Source organism: Pygocentrus nattereri, chromosome 6 (genome assembly GCF_015220715.1).
Source record: "Pygocentrus nattereri isolate fPygNat1 chromosome 6, fPygNat1.pri, whole genome shotgun sequence".
NCBI classification, from domain to species: Eukaryota; Metazoa; Chordata; class Actinopteri; order Characiformes; family Serrasalmidae; genus Pygocentrus; species Pygocentrus nattereri.
The window spans coordinates 4132786-4152273 of NC_051216.1; the positions used below are offsets into that span (position 1 = coordinate 4132786).

General features: G+C 43.7%; 1 protein-coding gene across 1 annotated transcript in view; it reads right to left on the reverse strand.

Moving 5' to 3' along the window:
- The window catches only part of thsd7ba (thrombospondin, type I, domain containing 7Ba), a 527193-nt gene that overhangs the window by 262066 nt on the left and 245639 nt on the right, over positions 1-19488 (reverse strand). The window contains exons 5-8 of the mRNA XM_037539668.1: positions 15435-15675; positions 12531-13133; positions 5127-5375; positions 2336-2508 (exon numbers count right to left, since the gene is read on the reverse strand). Coding sequence (XP_037395565.1) covers positions 2336-2508; positions 5127-5375; positions 12531-13133; positions 15435-15675 — 1266 coding nt within the window. The remainder of the gene's footprint in view (positions 1-2335; positions 2509-5126; positions 5376-12530; positions 13134-15434; positions 15676-19488) is intronic.

The window sequence follows — 19488 nt, forward strand, 5'->3', positions numbered from 1 at the left end:
ATTTGGGCCAAGAGAACCAAACTTCAAATAAAAACGCCCCCTGCATGAAGAACTGGGGTTTCAGATGGATCAGAGCACAGAAGGCTCATGCATACCAAACGGAAAGAAAACTCTGGAAATTCTACTTATTGATTGTGGCTCTGATCGTGCTTATTGATAAGTGCTCCCAGGCCTAGTGCATAGGGTATAATGTGAGACATGGCAGCACTTCGGGCTAAGGATCAGTATGACAGAGTAGAGAGGGATGAGGAAAGAACAGATTGATCAATGTCTTATGTCTGTGTGGGTGTGTGGCTCCACAAATGCACTCCAAATGAGCAGATATGCTTTTCAGACACTGCTTTTGAAAACACTGAGTTTCCACTTCAAGTGAGTGTTTTAAAACTTCTTAAAACTTGGGCCAGAGCTGTGTGGCACAAAGTCACTGTGAGCAACTTCGGCTCAGTTTTGTTTTTATGGCACGGCAACACTGTCCCAAAGCATCTTTCCTAAGGGCATAAACCCTTAAAATCCGGCTTATTGCATACCATCACTTATTATCCAGTAACTACAGGCACTTCAGCGCCATCTGACTGGGCTATTCTTACCTTACAGAAGTGTGTAATACAGCCTTGGGCCAACTGGTGGGCTCTGGCCATTTAAGTGAGGTGAACCATCTAAAACCTCTTCAGGAAAACGTTTGAAAAAGTGGGACGCGAAAACAAATATCCATGATTACAGATTGACGTTTAGACAATAAGTTACATTTTCAGCACTTGATAGATAAACTTCAGACACTCAGTGAAGCCACTCCACAGCTTCATAACCCTGAAATCTGCATCTTTGATCTGTTCTTTAGATTTTTCCTCAAAACAACTCCCCATCTGTGCATTTTGGAACCGAAAGTATCAGAGATCCATCATTCCAGCCGTCTGTTATTGATGATATTGTAGGTAACAGTAATACTGCACACTCTAGAAAACCAAACCCATCAGAGCTGCAGAGACAGTGAGGCTGAGCCGAATACATTAACTGATTATCTCTGAAATTAGCCATCTGTTATCTCACCAAATAAGCACAGTGACCAGAAGCAGGCTGCGCTGCCCGAGGCCAGCGGATCATAATGAAACCCCACGTCTTCCATTCGCTAATTAATCGTCAGTATGGTCTGGTTCTGCTAAACCACAGTGGTCAACTGGCGGTCACCTGTTCCAGGTAATCAAAGTCCTCGGAAAACAGTCATCAGTGAAAACAGTGACTTTGTACTACACTTATTTTCATTGCTCATTTTATGTTTATTTATTTTAAAATGTATATTTTTATTTTCTTTCCTTGTTTTCTACATTAATTTTCTGTTTCTCTTTTTGTCCATCCATCCATCCATTTTCTAAGCCGCTTCTCCGTCAGGGCCGCGGGGGAGTGCTGGAGCCTATCCCAGCAGTCTTCGGGCGGAAGGCAGGATACACCCTGGACAGGTCGCCAGTCCATCACAGGGCAGACAGACAGACACAGACAGTCACTCACACACCTAGGGGTAATTTAGCACATCCAAATGGCCTGACTGCATGTCTTTGGACTGTGGGAGGAAACCGGAGAACCCGGAGGAAGCCCACACAGACACGGGGAGAACATGCAAACTCCACACAGAGAGGACCCCGGTCACCCGGCCGGGGAATCGAACCCAGGCCCTCCTTGCTGTGAGGCGACAGCGCCACCCACCACGCCACCCTCCTTCTCCTTTTGTACTTGCCTTTATTTACTTTCATGCTTGTAAAGCATATTTTTATTTTGTTGTGTATGAATTTTTAATTTTTTTTTAGGGATTAGGAAGGTCAACCTTCTGTTCGACTTTGCAAAAGTGGTCATTTTTAATGTAATCCCCTTATTTTTACATTTTTACATAAAAATGATTACTATATCTAATCTCTCATTAGGAGGCTTTTGTAAGAATATTAGAAGATTATTTAATGTATTACTATGTACTTTTACTTGTAGTAAGTAAGTTTATTTGGTGAAATTAACTATTTTAATTGGCAAACATTTTACTTGTTTTAAAAATTGCTGCTCGCTTCAAGAAATAATGTTTGAAACAACTAAAATGCCAATTTCCCAACGGATTAAAGCACGATTACGTAAAACTCAGAAATAAGTAAAATATGGTTATAATATTCTTACAGCAATAACACTGAGAAAATCCCATGTAAAGAACCATTCAATCATAAAATAGGCCTATATAGAACTTGTGGTTCTAAACAGAACCTGTCTTTACAAGAGAACGACTGAAGAACCACCTGTGAGGTGTCATTTCTGGCCGTGTGTCTGGATAATAATGCGTGTGCTGAGCTCAGAGCTTTACCGTGTCTCCTCTGATTGGCCGAGGCCGACTGCTCCGTCAGCTGGATGCAGTACGTCTCTCTGGTCTGGATGCCCCCCCCACACAGGGCATCGCCGTCCCCCAGCCGGCGCTCCTGCTGCCCCAAGAGAGGAGCCACGCTGCACTCCCCCCACGCTGTGCTCCTCCACACGTACCTGCACAACAACATGCACACCTGCAGCTTTACCTCGCCGCAGCGCTCTGTTCATGACCCTGCGATGGGGGGCTCCTTCTGCCCCCCAAAAGACACAAATCTGCTGGGCTTTGTTTCTGAAAACTCTCAGTAATGAAAACACATCGACTCTGAGAAAATGTTATGATGCAGAAAGCAATAAAGAGCAGGTTTTAATAGAACAACAGTCGGAAGTAATCTATCAAACACACCGTGGCATTAATCAGGTTCCCTCGCAGGAACGCATTTGTCCACGGCGTAAAAATTGGACGCTTGATTATTGCCTGGAAAATCACTCAGTATTGACCACCTCTTTCACGCCGCTTTAGCTCCTTCACCTTCCATTCTCATTTATTACAACGAGAGCTTCCCGAGAATAATCCCGGGTCGGATTCACGGTGTTTGAAATCTTCTGAAAGATGCTTTATTTCTTCATTTCAGACTTTTCTTCAGACAACTGCCCTTCAAAAAACGCCCTTCCTTCTTCACGTGCATCACCGCCCCACTATAACTTCCAGTTCTTGTTTACTAAGTTCTTGATTTTTGAATGTTTGGTTGCTTGTTGTTGTTTTCAGGTGCTGAGTGGACTGAACAAAGCTAAAGGCTAATGCCATTAGTGTTCATTGTGTAGCCTTGTGTTCATTATGCAACATCTTCTATGTTCTGAAACAGAGCTTTAATATTAAACAGGTGAAGCTAACGTCTCATTATATCAGTACCGAGTGAGAACAGCGCAGTATGGACCGTTTATATGGACTAAAATATATTCGAGACGTGGTTCGGAAGCTTAATTTGACAAAAACATTAATCAAAGCAGGATTTAAACTGATCCTGAGCAGCTGATTGTTTTATTCTAGCCGAATATTATGTACTAGCATGTTGTATACCGTTTTATATTTGATCCATGCTCTAATGAGGGCCATCATTGTCACTATAATGGACAGGGATGTTCCGTCAGGTTTAGTTCTACACTTCAGGTGATAACGGTCCAGTTCCGGGCAGAATTTTGTCATACTTGGGTTGTTTTTTGATGATATAATTTGGGTCAGGTCAGTTTTGAACAAGGTTTTGTTGGGCTTTTGGTCAATTTCAGACTCAAAACATGAGGTGGTTTGGCCAGTTTTGGACAGAATTTTATTACATTTGGGTCAGTTTTAGACCCAAAAGATGATTCAGCTTGAGTGGGGTCAGTTTTGGACAGAACACTGTCATAAATTCTGACAGAAAATGTGTTATGAGTCGACCTGACCTGACTCAGGTTTTGAGTCCAAAATACAATTTGACCCGAATACATCAAAATTCTGTCCAAAATTGACCTTAACCCAGGTGTCGGCAACATGCGGCTCTTTAACTGCCCTGTCGTGGCTCCACAGCTGAATCAGATCAGTAGGTAATAATAAAATAATCCTCCTCTACAGTAAAATAAAGCTCTGCTGATCCTTCAACACAGTTTAGCAGTAAATGGTCTTAAACGCTGGAGTTAATGTAGAACTGCTGATTCACCCTTTAACCCTGAAGATCAGCGCAGACGGCTGGTCACCATAGCAACACAGACGACAGTCTTGCCCAGCTAGTAGATAACGAAACGGCAAAGAGAGAGATTTAAGACGAACATCGATAATTTGGAGACGAATGGACTTATTAGTGTTTATAATCAGTCCAGCTGGTTTCCCAATATGTTTAATCTGCAAGGAGAAACTGACCAACACTAAAAAGCTGAGGTCAGTTTCTGAATTCTCCCGTTCTGCCTCAAATGGTGGAGCAGTTACATTCTGGCGCATCAGCACCATTTAAGATGGAAAGCAGAAAATTAGAACAAGAAGCTGACGAATGAGAAAACAGAATTATTTTTTGTTCTTGTTTCTAATGGCCTGAATCTCACAGCAAGCAGCAAAAATAGACTCGAAGGGCTCAACAACCATGTGGCAGTTACATCATTGTTCCTGCTACACTAGACAATGGCACTTCTCATGCTTGCTGCCGTTATAAAAGGTCACACTGATGGGCACTATGGAAATGGTCATAGTTTGGTGGTTCCTACTTCAATTTTAGTGCTCCATTTAGTTCTCACACTAGAACCTACAGGGAGTAATATTTTGAAAACCACTGGGGTATGTGATCATTATTATACAAGAAAACAATTGTGACTGCCTGAGTCATTTTTTTTTCTTAAAACTTCATTTAAGGAAATCTGGCATCATTCCCAAGTATCTTCCTAAGTTTGCTCTAAAGTGGGTTCCTGAGAAAGGTCCTAAGAAAAAGTCTACCTAAGACTCATGACGTGTTCTTACAGAGTAGAACTGATCTCACCTTTTTACTCTTGAGTGAGCATAAATTCTGTTCTTACCTAAGAACAAATCCCAAATAAGAAACGTTGGTGAATGTCAGAATCTCCGTGAAATCTGTTTAAGGTGGTTGAGAGAAGAAATTTCTTCTTAAGAACAGTTGGTTCTTAGAACCTCTCAAGTTTTTAGAACCTCTCAGTTTTGTCGTAAGGTCTTTCTCAAGTTGTTTCTTCAAAGACTTTTAAATAACTGGCTCTAGAACACCAAACCTGAAAAACACTTAATTTAAGTTATAATAAATTACAGAAGTTTATACCTGGGACATCTAGGAAGCAAATCCCCGATGATGTTGCAAGCTTCCTTCTCTTCCAGGACAGGACATTCCTTCCCTCGACCAATCGCAGGCTGCGTTATGGTTCGGCTTCTGACCCGGTAGCCCGGTGACAAATCAGTCGCCCTGCAGGTCTTTGAGCACGGACTCCATGAAGACCACTCAGATGTCTGGCAGTCTCTGGGCATGACGCAGGACTGGAAGGTCCCAGGACCGTCATCCTGACTGCATAGGCTACAGACAGGAAGACAAGCCGGTTCTGAATGTGATCGCACCACTGGAGCTGGATTAATATTACTAGAAGAGGTAAAGTATTGTGTGCAGTTTAACTGGATAAAATATCTGTTATTTCCCTAAAATTAGGGTCATTTTCACTATAAGTGATATGAACCCCACTGGGGGCCTCATGACTATGTAGTGCTCACAGTAAGTTGATGTTTGGAAACTATTAGAAAAGTTGCAAGCTACTTTTCTTTCGGTCTATGAAAGCAATAGCCAAAGAAACGCCTCTTAAGTTTTGATGACCACTAAAATATGATTTTTTTTCTCTCAAACAAACTGTAACAGGTTAAGTGCCTCCTATATATAACTATAAAACCTGTACATATATTTAAAAAACAAAACAAAAAGAAAACTACGAATGCTGCAGATTAATTCAGGATAAAAATAATTCCACAAAAAAAACTGCAGACAAAATACATTAAACACATTCATACATTAGAACTTTAACAAAAGTCAGTACAGCCTTTACTAGTGGGATATCAATTGTTCTTCCAAGGTTCTTCCGTAAAGAAAATGCTTCTGTATGAAACCATAAACACTCAAAGAATCCATAATTAATATTTGTTTGCATTGTGAAAGTGTTCTTCAAACTGAATAATGAGCTCTGCGTTTTTATAGAACCTTCTGGAAAAGGGTTCTGCTATTGATGTGAAATCAAGCTTGTTACAACAGAAGAACCCGCTACATGGCCTTTTCAAAAAAGGTTCTACATGGATCCATCTACAGCATATAGCACCGATTTCTCTTGAACCCTTGAAGAACCCTTTAAGTATGTTATATTTTGTCCACTTTTATGGTTCGAGCTTCTTTGATATAGATGGCCCCAATATGGACCAAGTCTGTGGAGAAATATTCTGCCATCCTTCACACAAAAGAATCATCTTGGACTTTGTCATTCAAATTATTGCCGTACAGTGCGCAGCAGAATGAAATTTTGCAGTACATTGTATTAGTTGCATTACCGACCTACTCTGAGCCAAGGCAACGAAGTTTAGTTGTAGTGCGCACTGTATGGTGTTAATCTGAATGACAAAGTCTGTTTAAGTCCAAGTCTAAGATGATTCTTTTCAGATGTTCTTTGCTCGATGTTACGCTCCTCTACTTTTCACATTAAGATCATCTGAAGGTCTTGAGAGTGCAGGTCATCTTCTCATTTAATATTTTGGTGTGTTAGTGATGCCATCTTTAAAAGTCACCCCTCCTACATCTGCTGCTCTCTTAGAACCACGTTAACAAACTACCTCCACCATGCTTCACAGTCGGCGCTTTACAGTGACTGTGATGGTCTTGACCAGGTCCATGCCAAACAGGACCAATAATAATAATAATAATAATAATAATAATAATAATAATAATAATAATAATAATAAATGATGTTTGTAAAGCACTTTTCAAGAATCCAAAGACGCTTACAATTGCATTAACACATAGAACAAAAAAGACTGAAAACCACAGTAATACACATAGAAACGGCTTAGGAAAGCCTGGATGGATGAGCAGATTTAGGTTTTGGGAAGGTTACAGGCCAGAAAACATAGATGTTTTATATGTTTATATGTTTTATATATTTTATATTTTGAGGTTACAGTTGTTCCAAAAGCAAAGAGCAAATCTCGAAAACACTCAATCAGTGAAGCTATAGAGGAAGAAATGAATGGACGGCTGCTGTGTCTTCAGGACATTCATCAAAATTGTAGCCGAAAGACAAAACTTATGGACAGGGACGTCTGGCATGTTGCACGAATTGTGAATAAAAATCGCTTCGCTTTCAGGCAAGAACTGCTTCTAGAACTTAATTCAGGTTCTTCACAACCAATTTCTGAAAGAACGTCAGCAGGGAGCTGCATAAAATGAACACGTGGAGCAGAGCAGCAAGTAATATGATTGCTTATGACTGGAAACGTGTTATCTGGTCAGATGAATCTGGTTTCTGCCTGTATGTGAGTGACGCTCGGCTCCGCGTTCATCGTAGACCTCGGGAAGCCTTCATTGAGGACAGTGTGCAGGTGTGGTTCAAGCTGGAGGAGCTCTGTAACGTTCTGGGGGTGTTTTAATTATGTAGAAATGGGCCCCCTTTGATTGAGGTGGTAGTAAATTTGAACCACAGTGGCGACAACAAGCAGCTAGACAACCAGGTTTTGCCTTCCGCCCATCATCTTACCGAGGAACATAACATTCCCATCCATGTATTCCAAGGTAACTTCTCACAGTCATAGGGCTGCAAAAGTGACCAGTTGGCGTGAGGAACGTTCAGGAGCGTTCACACGTCTAAACTGGCCCACAAAATCCCCAGATTTGGATCCTCTTGAAAATCTGTGGGACGAACTGGAACAAGAAGTGGCTGAACTGACAAATTCTTTGATCCAAGCTTGGCCGAACATGGATGTAGCCTATATGGAGGAACTTGTCCAGTCCAGGCCAAATCGAATCCAGGCTGTTATTCATGCTCGTGCAGGTATCACACACTGGTAGGTACGTTTCAGTCACATGTGACCTCATCTTTATCTGGTGAGTTTATAATGAAGATTAGTCCTAAAAGCACAATAACAAGAGCAGCCTGTTTAATTCTAGAGATGAAAGTAGGTTTTTAAAATTAATCATGACATTTTGGTTCATAAAACTAGTCAAATGACGAAAGCAGGAAAAAAGGAGGATATGGGCCCTTTAAGAGGTATTTCAACAGGTAAACTGATCCAGCTTCAGAAAAAAAGACTCACAAAAGAAGATCTCTGATATTCTGTCACTGAGACACATTTCGGGGAGGGAGTAGATGTCTCTGTTGTGTGGCATTTGATGAATAGGGATAAAGACGGTGGCTGAATGGGAGACTGATGGGCATCAGCGCCGCTTTTGATGAGACGCCGTGGTGTGGGAAATGTTCTCGACCGCAGAAAGAGCACAAAAGCAAAGTACAAAGCCAAAGCAAAGAAGACTGAATATCACAGACTTTGATTTTGATGAGGACATAATATACCAGCACTCATGATGAGCAACTATTACAGCCAGGGAAAGAAAAAACGAACCACGGCAGAAATATCTAAGGATCTATCGGTGGCCTGTAATTAAACAACGATTATGTTTTGTGTTTTCATTACAGTAAAAAGCAATAAGCCTGAGAAATACGCCAGCGGAGAAACGTCAGCAGTACCACGCAACGTGAAAGGATGATCGTCTGTCTGGCCTTTATTTCTCACAAAGATCTAAACGTCTTGCTGCAAACGGAGGAAAGAGAAGTCCAATTAGAAGATGCAACACAATACATGATTAGAGTTTCATCTGTGAAATTTGCACAGTTTAATTACTTATGGATATCAAAACCCGCACGTCCATGTTTGTTTAATTTTACTTGGTAATTAGACTATAATTGGACAAACAGCACAAACTGAACTCAGGTGGGAAATACTTATTCAAATCGCTGCATTTCATTAAGCTCGCACTTAAGATTCATAAATGAATATGTTAATTATACGGCGTAAATGGTCTGTTTCATTGTGGATTAGAGTCATGGCTTCACTCGCACTGCAGGACCTACTGACAGCCTGTCAAAACTCATCCAGCACGGCAGCTCAAACTGCTGAAACACCACAAATCCATATTTTACTCTGTTTTAGAGGAAAATACACAGCATGAAACATGAACAAGCATGAAACAGATGAAGAGCTGGTGGAACTCTGTTCTCTGGAGTGATGGAGCTCCACTGTTCTCTGGAGTGATGGAGCTCCACTGTTCTCTGAAGTGATGGAGCTCCACTGTTCTCTGGAGTGATGGAGCTCCACTGTTCTCTGGAGTGATGGAGCTCCACTGTTCTCTGGAGTGATGGAGCTCCACTGTTCTCTGAAGTGATGGAGCTCCACTGTTCTCTGGAGTGATGGAGCTCCACTGTTCTCTGGAGTGATGGAGCTCCACTGTTCTCTGGAGTGATGGAGCTCCACTGTTCTCTGGAGTGATGGAGCTCCACTGTTCTCTGGAGTGATGGAGCTCCATCCAATACCTTTGGGATGAGTTGGAGTGACGCACAACTGATCTTCCAATATCAGTACCTGAGCTCATTAATGCTCAATCAAATCCTCACAACAATGTTCAACATCTAGTGTAAAGTCTTTCAGAAGAGTAGAAGCTGTTACTTCAGCAAAGGAGGACAAACTCCGTATTAATACCCTTCATTTCAGCAGAATGCAGACAGTCAGTAGAAGTAGAAGGTGGGTATTTCTACTAAAGCGGTCAGTTAGTGGAAGCAGAAGGGAGGTGTTTCTAATAAAGTGGGCAGTAACTGGAAGTAGAAGGTAGGTGTTTCTAATAAAGTGGCCAGTAAGTGGAAGTACAAGGTACGTGTTTCTAATAAAGTGGCCAGTAAGTGGAAGCACAAGGTAGGTGTTTCTAATAAAGTGGCCAGTAAGTGGAAGTACAAGGTAGGTGTTTCCAATAAAGTGGCCAGTCAGTGGAAGTACAAGGTAGGTGTTTCTAATAAAGTGGCCAGTAAGTGGAAGTACAAGGTAGGTGTTTCTAATAAAGTGGCCAGTCAGTGGAAGTACAAGGTGGGTGTTTCTAATAAAGTGGCCAGATGGTAGGGGTTTCTAATAAAGTGGCCAGTGAGCAGAGGTAGAGTACAGGTACTTCTAAGAAAGTGACCAGTGAGTGGAACTACAAGGTGAGTGTTTCTAATAAACCTCTAGTGGCCAGTTAGTGAAAGTACACTGTGGACATCTCCTATAAAGTGGCCAGACAGTATGGGTTTCTTATAAAGTTTGTGGAAGTACAACGTAGGTGTTTCCAATAAAATGACCAGTACATGGAAATACAAGACAGGAGCTTCTAATAAAGTGGCCAGTGAGTTGAAGTAGAAGGTGGGGGCTTCCAGTGTGTGGACTACTCACGTCACCCGTTCTCCACTACATTAGAATTCATGTTCTTGGAGCAGAAATAAATTTGCTTTCTGAGGAAAACGACTTCCAGTCTGACAAACTCTGAGAAACCAGGCAGACGGTAGTGACGCATTAGTGCGCATCAGGAACATGAAAACAACCCCCATGTGATGCATCTCAGCCTTTGAAAATTCAGGAGGACGGAAGGACGACCCTGCGATAAGTGTGAAATGCAGATGGGGCGTTGTGTTTGTATTTGTTAGACGTGGGAAAAGTCTGCGTGTAAAGCTGGCGCCTGGATTAAGACGGGATGATCCCTCATGATCACGCCATTCTACATTTCCCTTTCATACGACATCAAAAAGCATTTGCTTCAGAGAGGAATCCGGCTTAGTTCTCAAGTCAATTACGTTCAATCACGCCCACGTCACAGTGCGCCGGGCAGACGGCGGGTTCTAATGTGGCTTCTGACTAGGTGTTAACAACTTAATGACAATGCTGGGTCATACATACGGCTATAATACTCGCTTGACTAATTCCCAGCATGCATATGGAGACGAGGGAAGAAGCGTGAAAAGGGCATGTTCTGGAGCGAGAGTGACGACGAATCAATGGTTTTCAGAGCAACCACCTTTAAAGAAGCGTTCGACGTCCGCTGTGCTTGCAGCTTTCATTATCCCTAATTTGCGAAAAATCCATACTGACAGCGAGAGTGGGCAGAGCCGCGTCAACACGACATCTCTGAGAGGAAGAAGAAAGCAGTGAGAAGAAAGCAGAAGACACCAAAACAGCGACCGTGCTTTGAAACTCGCACATCAAGAGCCTGAGCCCTGCTAAAAACAAACAGAGCAAAGAGCATAGATGGTAATTTCACGTGGATCTATATTGGAGCGCTTGTGCTGATCAGCATGGCCTCGACGACTTTGCCGGAGACGAGCTCGAAGCCGGGAAAAGAAGTGGCCACTTTATTAGAAACCCCTAGCATGTGCACAGTTAAAGCCCACCTGTCAATGCTCTGTTGGTTTCATCCATCCTACAGTGGATTAGTGGTCAGTTGAGGATCCAGGTCAGCATCACTAAGTTGTTGAGAATAGTCCACCACGCAAATATCTGATTTCGGATATCTGGTCGGAGTTTGACCGATGATAAACCGATTAATACCCTTCATTTCAGCAGAATGCAGACTCAAACCGTTCAAAAGTTCTTACGTAATGTATCTGTCTGTCTGTCTATCTATCCATCCATCCATCTATATATCTATCTATATAGGAATAATACTGAAGACCAATACACTCAACCTGCCTTGGTGAACTTGACTCTTGGACTGTTTTGGTTCTGTTCGTTGGGAGAGATGCGGAAAAATGTTCATTCTTCTCCTTAACGGTGTAAATTAGATATTACAAACAGAGTTTGGGTGAAAAGCTTTTCACATATGAGAGAAAAATCAACCAAACTGTGAGCAACTGCCTGCAGTGACATCTGACAGACTCTTATTGGATAATATTGACTGGAAGGTCTAAACAGTTTGCAGAGTGCAGTCTGAACGGTGGGTCACCTTGCAGGACGAAATAGGAGCGTAAAGCTCAGGGGCTCAATATTTCAATCTATACCTGATTAACTCCACCGGAAGTTGTGTGATTTTGTCAAATGCCATTCACAGCACACACAAAGCACAGACCACCATACATCATGTGTTTTAGCAGAGGTCATGCAAAGCTAACAGGAGATAATCAGGGTACATTATTTTAGTGCAGCATTGCTGTGGATTAGGTTATACTTTTGAACATGTAATCAGAAATTTATCCTGGAATATGTTTTTAAAGTAACCATCCCAAACCGGTTGATCGGAAGCAGCCATCTGAAGACTTTAATGCCTCTGAAAACTCCCTCACAGAAGGTCATACTGGCCTAAAATGTATGTTTAAACTCCATTCATGGTGGAGGGAGACATGCAGGGTGCTGTGAGGCAAATTAGTCCCCAAAGTAAACTGATTATTCCAGATTTTTCACTATTTTCCATCATCAACATTCCATACAAACTCAGGAGACTCGTGTAGGTTCTCTGGTGGTTCTGGATGGTAAATAAAGTGTCTATATCTGTGTTGTAGTCATGGCGACGCCTGGTTCCCATCACCACCACTGTAAAGACACCTGTGTTGCTAAGTTTCTCAACCATTTCTGAAGGTTTTTGTTTACATCTCAACCACACTGGAATTCTGGAAGATCATTGGAACCTGCAGCTCACCTCAGCATGACGCTCTTTCCATCGCTGGCCATGCAGCGAACCTGCCGCGTCTGGTAGCCGATCTCTATATCCAGTGTCTTGGCCGAGTGGTGGTGCTGATGGTGCTGGTGATGATGATGATGTCGGTGGTGATCCTGGCTGTTCTCGAGATGCCTCTTGACCGTGTTCCTCTCCGTATCTCCCGCGCTGAAGTCCAGCGTGGTCCGGCCGCTCAGCCACAGGTCTTTATGTTGCGGAAGTCTGCACTCGCTCCACGGTCCGACCCTCAGACTGTAGCGATGTTCACCTTCGTCCAGACAGGACAGCTGGTGACCGCAGGGGCGTGTCTGGGTCAAATTCGGGCATCCAGACCCTCCGTACATGGGAGCGGCCAGCACTTGCCGCGTGCGGTGCTGTAATCCAGCTCCACAAGTCCTGCTACAGCCTGACCACGAGGAAAAATCAGACACCACACAGTCCAGAGGGCATGGGATCAAACAGGCCTGTTCCAGAGCCGGTCGTGGAGAGAAGAACTCGCAGATTCGCTCGGTCACGGCCGTTCCATTGGCTGTTCGGACGCACCGGATCATGCGTCTTTGGACGCCGTGCTGGGCAGTTATACACCTATGGACACATCATGTCTTAGTAGGGGTTTTCTCATGTTTTTACAGGTTTTATAATGTCATATGAATCATGATTATTATAATTTCCCACATCACAGAACGAGTGCATACAGGACCGTATAGCTGCACTCTGTAGTTCTACAGTTACAGACTGTAGTCCATCTGTTTCTCTGATACTCTGTTACCCTGTTCTTCAGTGGTCAGGACCCCCATGGACCCTCACAGAGCAGGTACTATTTGGGTGGTGGGTCATTCTCAGCACTGCAGTAACACTGACGTGGTGGTGGTGTGTGTTGTGCTGGTACGAGTGGATCAGACACAGCAGTGCTGCTGGAGTTTTTGAACACTGTGTCCACTCACTGTCTACTCTATTAGACACTACCTACCTTGTCGGTCCACCTTGTAGATGTAAAGTCAGAGACGACAGCTCATCTGCTTCTCATCCTCTAGTCCATCATCAGTGGTCACTGGACGCTGCCCACAGGATGTTTTTGGTTGGTGGACTATTCTCAGTCCAGCAGCGACACTGAGGTGTTTAAAACTCCAGCAGCACTGCTGTGTCTGATCCACTCAGACCAGCGCATCACACACTAACACACCACCACCACGTCAGTGTTACTGCAGTGCTGAGAATGACCCACCACCCAAACAGTACCTGCTCTGTGTTTATAAGCAATCCTGTCTAATGTATGAATGAAAAGTAGAATCTTGGACTTTTTAACATTTATTTCCATTTCTTTTTGTAGTCGTTGTCTTTCCTTTGCTTTAATAACAGTGTGAACTGTCAGAATTGTGAAGCTTGTATAAAAGCCTCTGATCAGAAGATCAAATCCACCTGAGAGTCATCTGAACGTGAGCTTTCTGTCCACAGGCCTTAACGGGGTCAATGTCACAAATTTGAGCATTGACCTACACGTAGTAGAGCATCTTGATAAACGTGGTACTGTGGAAAAGTCAGGTTACCAAGTTTAACTTCCAGTCAAAACCGACATCAAATAAAAGTTACTCATTGAGATACTTGAAGAGATTAGACATAAGATGACCCACTCGCATAATTACGGAACATGGGGCTCTTAACAACCACCTGGAACACCTGGTAGACACCAAAACCACCCCCGTCAGATAAGCAGCACTTAAAGCTGTCATCTTGAGATTAAATGCAACCAGCTTCTCAGACTGAGCTTTGGAGGCGTGTCTGCAGGTTCTTTGAGGAGCTGAAAGTGGGTCTCCTGAGAAGAACGGAAGCTGGAATGAAGGTGAAGAGAGACTCACTGAAACACTCCGACAGCTGAGATCAGCTTTAGCTGTTGAGGCTTCGGTTTAAATATACAGCACTGCTCAAAATAAACGAATAGTTTAACACCATCTGGGCGGGAAGCATGACTCTGCTAATAAAACAGCAGGAAAACAGAAAACAATGTAAAATCAACTTTAATTCAGTGAAATGTGATGAGAAGTTCTCTTTTCCAAAAAGGTCTTTGTTATTTTGTGAGCTAGTTAAAATGCCCTCGTTTCTGCTGACCGTCAGACGTCATGCGGACTTGGCTGGTTTTACCAAGGTATTGGGTGAGGCCCACAATAATGCCGCATTTCCTCGAGGAGAGGTTTGGAAACGGTTGAATGGACACCGACATGCACAAAACCACCACTGATGATTTATTTATTTATTTATTTATTTATTTCTGAGCAAACGAATTCTTGATTTCATTAAATTTTTCTCAGGCTGTTTTTTTTCTTTTTTTTACCTTCAGCTATCAGCACATTATCATAGGACGGCTTAACTAAACCTTTATGTATTGTAGGTTTTCCATTACACTGGAGGGACACGCTGTCCACTGGGCTTTATTCACTGCTGCTCATGGCCACAGCTTGCCTCACACATAACCTGAGCTACTCCTCTGAAACCTCGTATCTCCAAAACCGTCACTTTACAGGAGAAGTAAAAACATACTGTATTTATAATGTAAGTCAATGGAACCAGAATTTTTCTGGGCTGTTTCTTTCTCTTCTTTGAGCTTAGCGGAATATATATTATATATAGTGAGTTTTGATTGTGAAAATTTAAGCTTGTGAACTGCCTGTATGTGAGCTACCTGGTGTGTACATGACACAGTCACAACTAACTAGCACACGATGTTCAGATCTCAAGCCAGAAAAAGCGGGTAAGTTGATCTTATCGTCCGAAGAGAAAGACCTGGAGCTTAAATTCGTGGAAAATATGATCAGGAAAATGATTTATTGAGACTTCTTGGATGACGATGTTTAGTTTTTTGTTTGCTGGGCATTTATTAATCTGTTTTACCTCAGCAGCTCGTTGGAGGGCAGTGGGGCCAGAGAGCACGGCCCCCACTCCGAAACGTCCCACTCGAACAGGTCCTGGTGCCACTCGCAGACTTTAAAGCAGGGCCGCTGGCTGTCGGGCCGGTCAGCGTGTCTGCAGTTAGAGTGGTGCGTGTTCCAGCCTTCAGAGTGAACGCACCACACCATCCGGGTCTGGACACCGCCAGAACCACACTCCTCCCCCATACACCTACCCCACTGGCCTAGAGAGAGAGAGAGAGAGAGAGAACAAGAGAGAGAGGGGGGTGGGGGCAGAGAAAGAGAGAGAGAGAGAACGAGAGAGAGAGAGAGAACGAGAGAGAGAGGGGGGTGGGGGCAGAGAAAGAGAGAGAGAGAGAGAGAACGAGAGAGAGAGAGAGAACGAGAGAGAGCGCGCACGAGAGAGCGAGAAAACAGAGAGAGTGAGAGCGAAAATGAGAGAGCAAGAGAGAACAAGAGAGAGTAAGAGAACGAGAGCGAGAGAACGCGAAAGCGGTAGAAAGAGAGAGAGAGTGAGAGAGTGAGATCGAGAGAACAAGAGTGAGAGAACAAGAGCGAGAGAGAGAGCAAGAGAGAGCGTGAGAGAATGAAAGAGTGAGAGAGAGCAATATAGATGGAGAGAGAGCAAGAGAGAGAGAGAAATAGAGAGAACGAGATAGAGAGAGACAGAGAGAGCGAGACAGAGAGAGAGAGAGACAGACAGAGACAGAGAGAGAGAGAGAGAGAGAGACAGAGAGAGAGAGAGAGAGAGAGAGAGAGAGAGAGAGAGAGAGAGAGAGAGAGAGAGAGAGAGAGAGAACATTTAACCTTTCTTCTCTTTTACGAAATGTTCAAAGCAGTTATTTACACAGAATACATTTGCATGCCAGTATCTTCTCACGCTGGAGCATTGGAGAACTGGTTTGGCACTAAAGCTAATTTTCTCCGTTTCTGCCTCTTATTCTAAAGGTGTTCAATCAGCTGAGAGATACTTGGAGTCTGAAATTTGCTTCTTTAGTTTTAGCTCTGGAGCTTCAAGGCTAATGCAGCCACAGACGGGTGACAAACTGAAGGAGAAACCAACATCAGGTGTTGTTGGGCCACCACCAGCTGCCAGAACAGCTTTAATGCTCCTTGGCGCAGATTCTCTGGCACTTTACTGGAAGGATGGAACTCCGTTCTTCCTAAAGATAAACCCTCAGTTATTGCTTTGATGACGGTGGTTGAGGGCTCCGTGTTACACGTCGCTCCAAAATCTCCCAAAGCGTGTGATGTACATCATTTACATACTAATCAAACCATTCAGTGACACTTTGTGCCCTTTGGATGGGGGCGCCGTCATCCTGGAAGAGACCACTCCCATCAGGATAGAAACGTTTCATTATAAAACAAAGGGGTCAGTTAGAAGGGCTTCGTTCTGATTTGGTCTTTCTAAGGGCCAGCAAACCTGCTGCACATGCACTCTCCCTCTTTTGGAGAACATGGTTGCTGTAGACCAGTGCTGATGGGTTTTACACCGCTGACCACTCAGATGGTCATTGGTCTTTGTATTGACGGGACTGTGAACTGAAGGGGTTTGTGAACTGTGATATCCCTTTTGTGGATGGACTGTTCTAACAGTCTGATCCCGTCCGCCACTGACCTTCAGTCAACTTCTGATCTTACAAGCATCACAATCACTGAATGTGCATTTTTGCTTACAGCCCACTAGTTAGCATAATGCTACCTGCATCAAATACTCAAGTTATTTAAGCAGTAGAAGCCGAGAGGGAGGGCGTTATCACGGAATAACATCCCGGCTGTGATTTGGCCTCCGTAGATCATCTCAGCCGTGATGTTATTGGTGATAACTCCCTCCTCGAGTGCTCTACTGCTTTAATACAGCAGTTAAATAAATACAGTAAGAAATGAATAAACTGGCCGTGAACGCGGCTTTAATATGTTTTAATGTTCAGTTCCTTCCTCCTAATTATAGCTCCTTAACGAGCAGCTTGTTGCTACATCAGAGTAACGAGCTCCGCCCACTTGCTGCTTAGCCAGCAGTTCGTTCTCCAGCTCCTTACGCTAAATTCCCAAACTGTCGTCACCACTGAGCAGCTTTTCAGTCGGCAGCTGTGACAGAAGAACAGCTGAACAACCTGGAATCAGCCAGAAATGAACCCAACACCATTCGCCAAACTAAACGGGCTGTAAGAAGCTTCACAGACCGGCTGGAACAAAACAACATTAATACTGATCTGGACAAACTGACCAAACTGAGCTGAACCTGATATTGGGTCAGTTTTATGGCTCAGTCTGATTTGGTCCGACTCTGAAGATCAGACACGTCTGGCGAATGGTGTTGGGTTCATTTCTGGCTGATTCCAGGTTGTTCAGCTGTTCTTCTGTCACAGCTGCCGACCGAAAAGCTGCTCAGTGGTGACGACAGTTTGGGAATTTAGTCTCGTATCGTCTTCAGAGTCGGACCAAGTCAGGGGAATCAGGGGAAAGTGTAGCAAGGCAGCATAGGGTGATTGTCTGTAGAATGAGATTAGAAACAAAGAAGAGGAAGAGAGAGCCAAAGATTAGATGGTGGAAGCTGAAGGAGGAGGATGGTTGCAGGCAGTTCTGGGAAAAATTGCAACAGGCCCTTGGGGGCAGTGAGGAGCTGCCTGAGGACTGGGAAACTGCAGCTAAGGTGGTGAGAGAAACTGGCAAGAATGTGTTGGGTGTTTCGTCTGGTCAGAGGAAAGAAGACAAGGAAAGTTGGTGGTGGAACGAGGAAGTCCAGGAGAGTATTCAGAAGAAGAAGGTAGCTAAGAAAAAGTGGGATAACCAGAGAGATGAAGGAAGTAGGCTGGAGTACTGTGAGGCTAGTCACATAGCAAAAAGAATGGTGGCAAAGGCAAAGGCTCAGGCCTATGATGAGCTGTATGAGAGGCTGGACAGTAAAGAAGGAGTAAAGGACTTGTATCGCTTGGCTAAACAGAGAGACAGAGCTGGAAAGGATGTACAGCAGGTTAGGCTGATAAAGGATAGAGAGGGAAACAGAGAGTGTTGAGTAGATGGAAGGAGGACTTTGAAGAACTAATGAATGAGGGAAATGAGAGAGAGGAGGACAAGTGTTGAGGAGGAATAGTGGATATACTGGTCAAAGAATGTTGGAGATGGAGCTGCCGGGTAGAAGGAGAAGAGGTAGACCTCAGAGAAGGTTTATGGATGTAGTGAAGGTGGACATGGAGATGGTTGGTGAAAAAGTAGAGGAGGCAGTGGATAGGGCAAGATGGAGGCAGATGATCCACTGTGGCGACCCCTAAAGGGAGCAGCCGAAAGAAGAAGAAGAAGAAAGAAGTGAAGACTGAAGGACAGAGGTGATGTCAGTCTTCTTAGAGTATGTGAGGATCCCAGCTGCAGCATTTTGTACATACCGTAACTTATTGCCAGAGAAGAGAACATTGCAGTTTCTACATCTGCTAGGCTGAGGAGATCAGCAATATTACAAAGATAGTTCCTGTCTTAATCCCTCTGTGGTCTGAGGTCATTCTCTTTGTTCATCTCTTCTTAAACCCTCCTCTAAAGGTTCTTCATAGAACAGGATCCTCATGTGTTTCGTATCTAAACGCTCTGTTATCTTCATCACCACTTTCCAAACCTGCTGCAGCAGCTTCAGCAGCTGTAAACTCTCTGACGCCGTCTCACACGAGTCTCTGATGTGGAGTGAATGAAGAATGAAGGGTTTCCGGTGAGACGGTCAGTCCTTAGTGATCTCCTGAGTGTCCATCGGTCACTTTCACACAGAATATAGAGGGACACACGAATCGAGAGGCAGATGACGTGTATCTCAGCCCCTCTTCACTGGCTCATAATTCCAGATGTGAGTCTCATAGGATCTTGTGATAAGATGGAACAGAAACGGCGGTTCCACAGATTCAGGAGGGGTTTGAACTGGATTTCCGTGCTGGACCATCACAAAGACACAGACAAAGAATTTGATATGGTCAGGTTCACCCCAAGAGTTAACTACAGAACTGATGTGAAAGTCAAATCTGAGTCTGGGGTCAAAAATAACTCCAAGATTG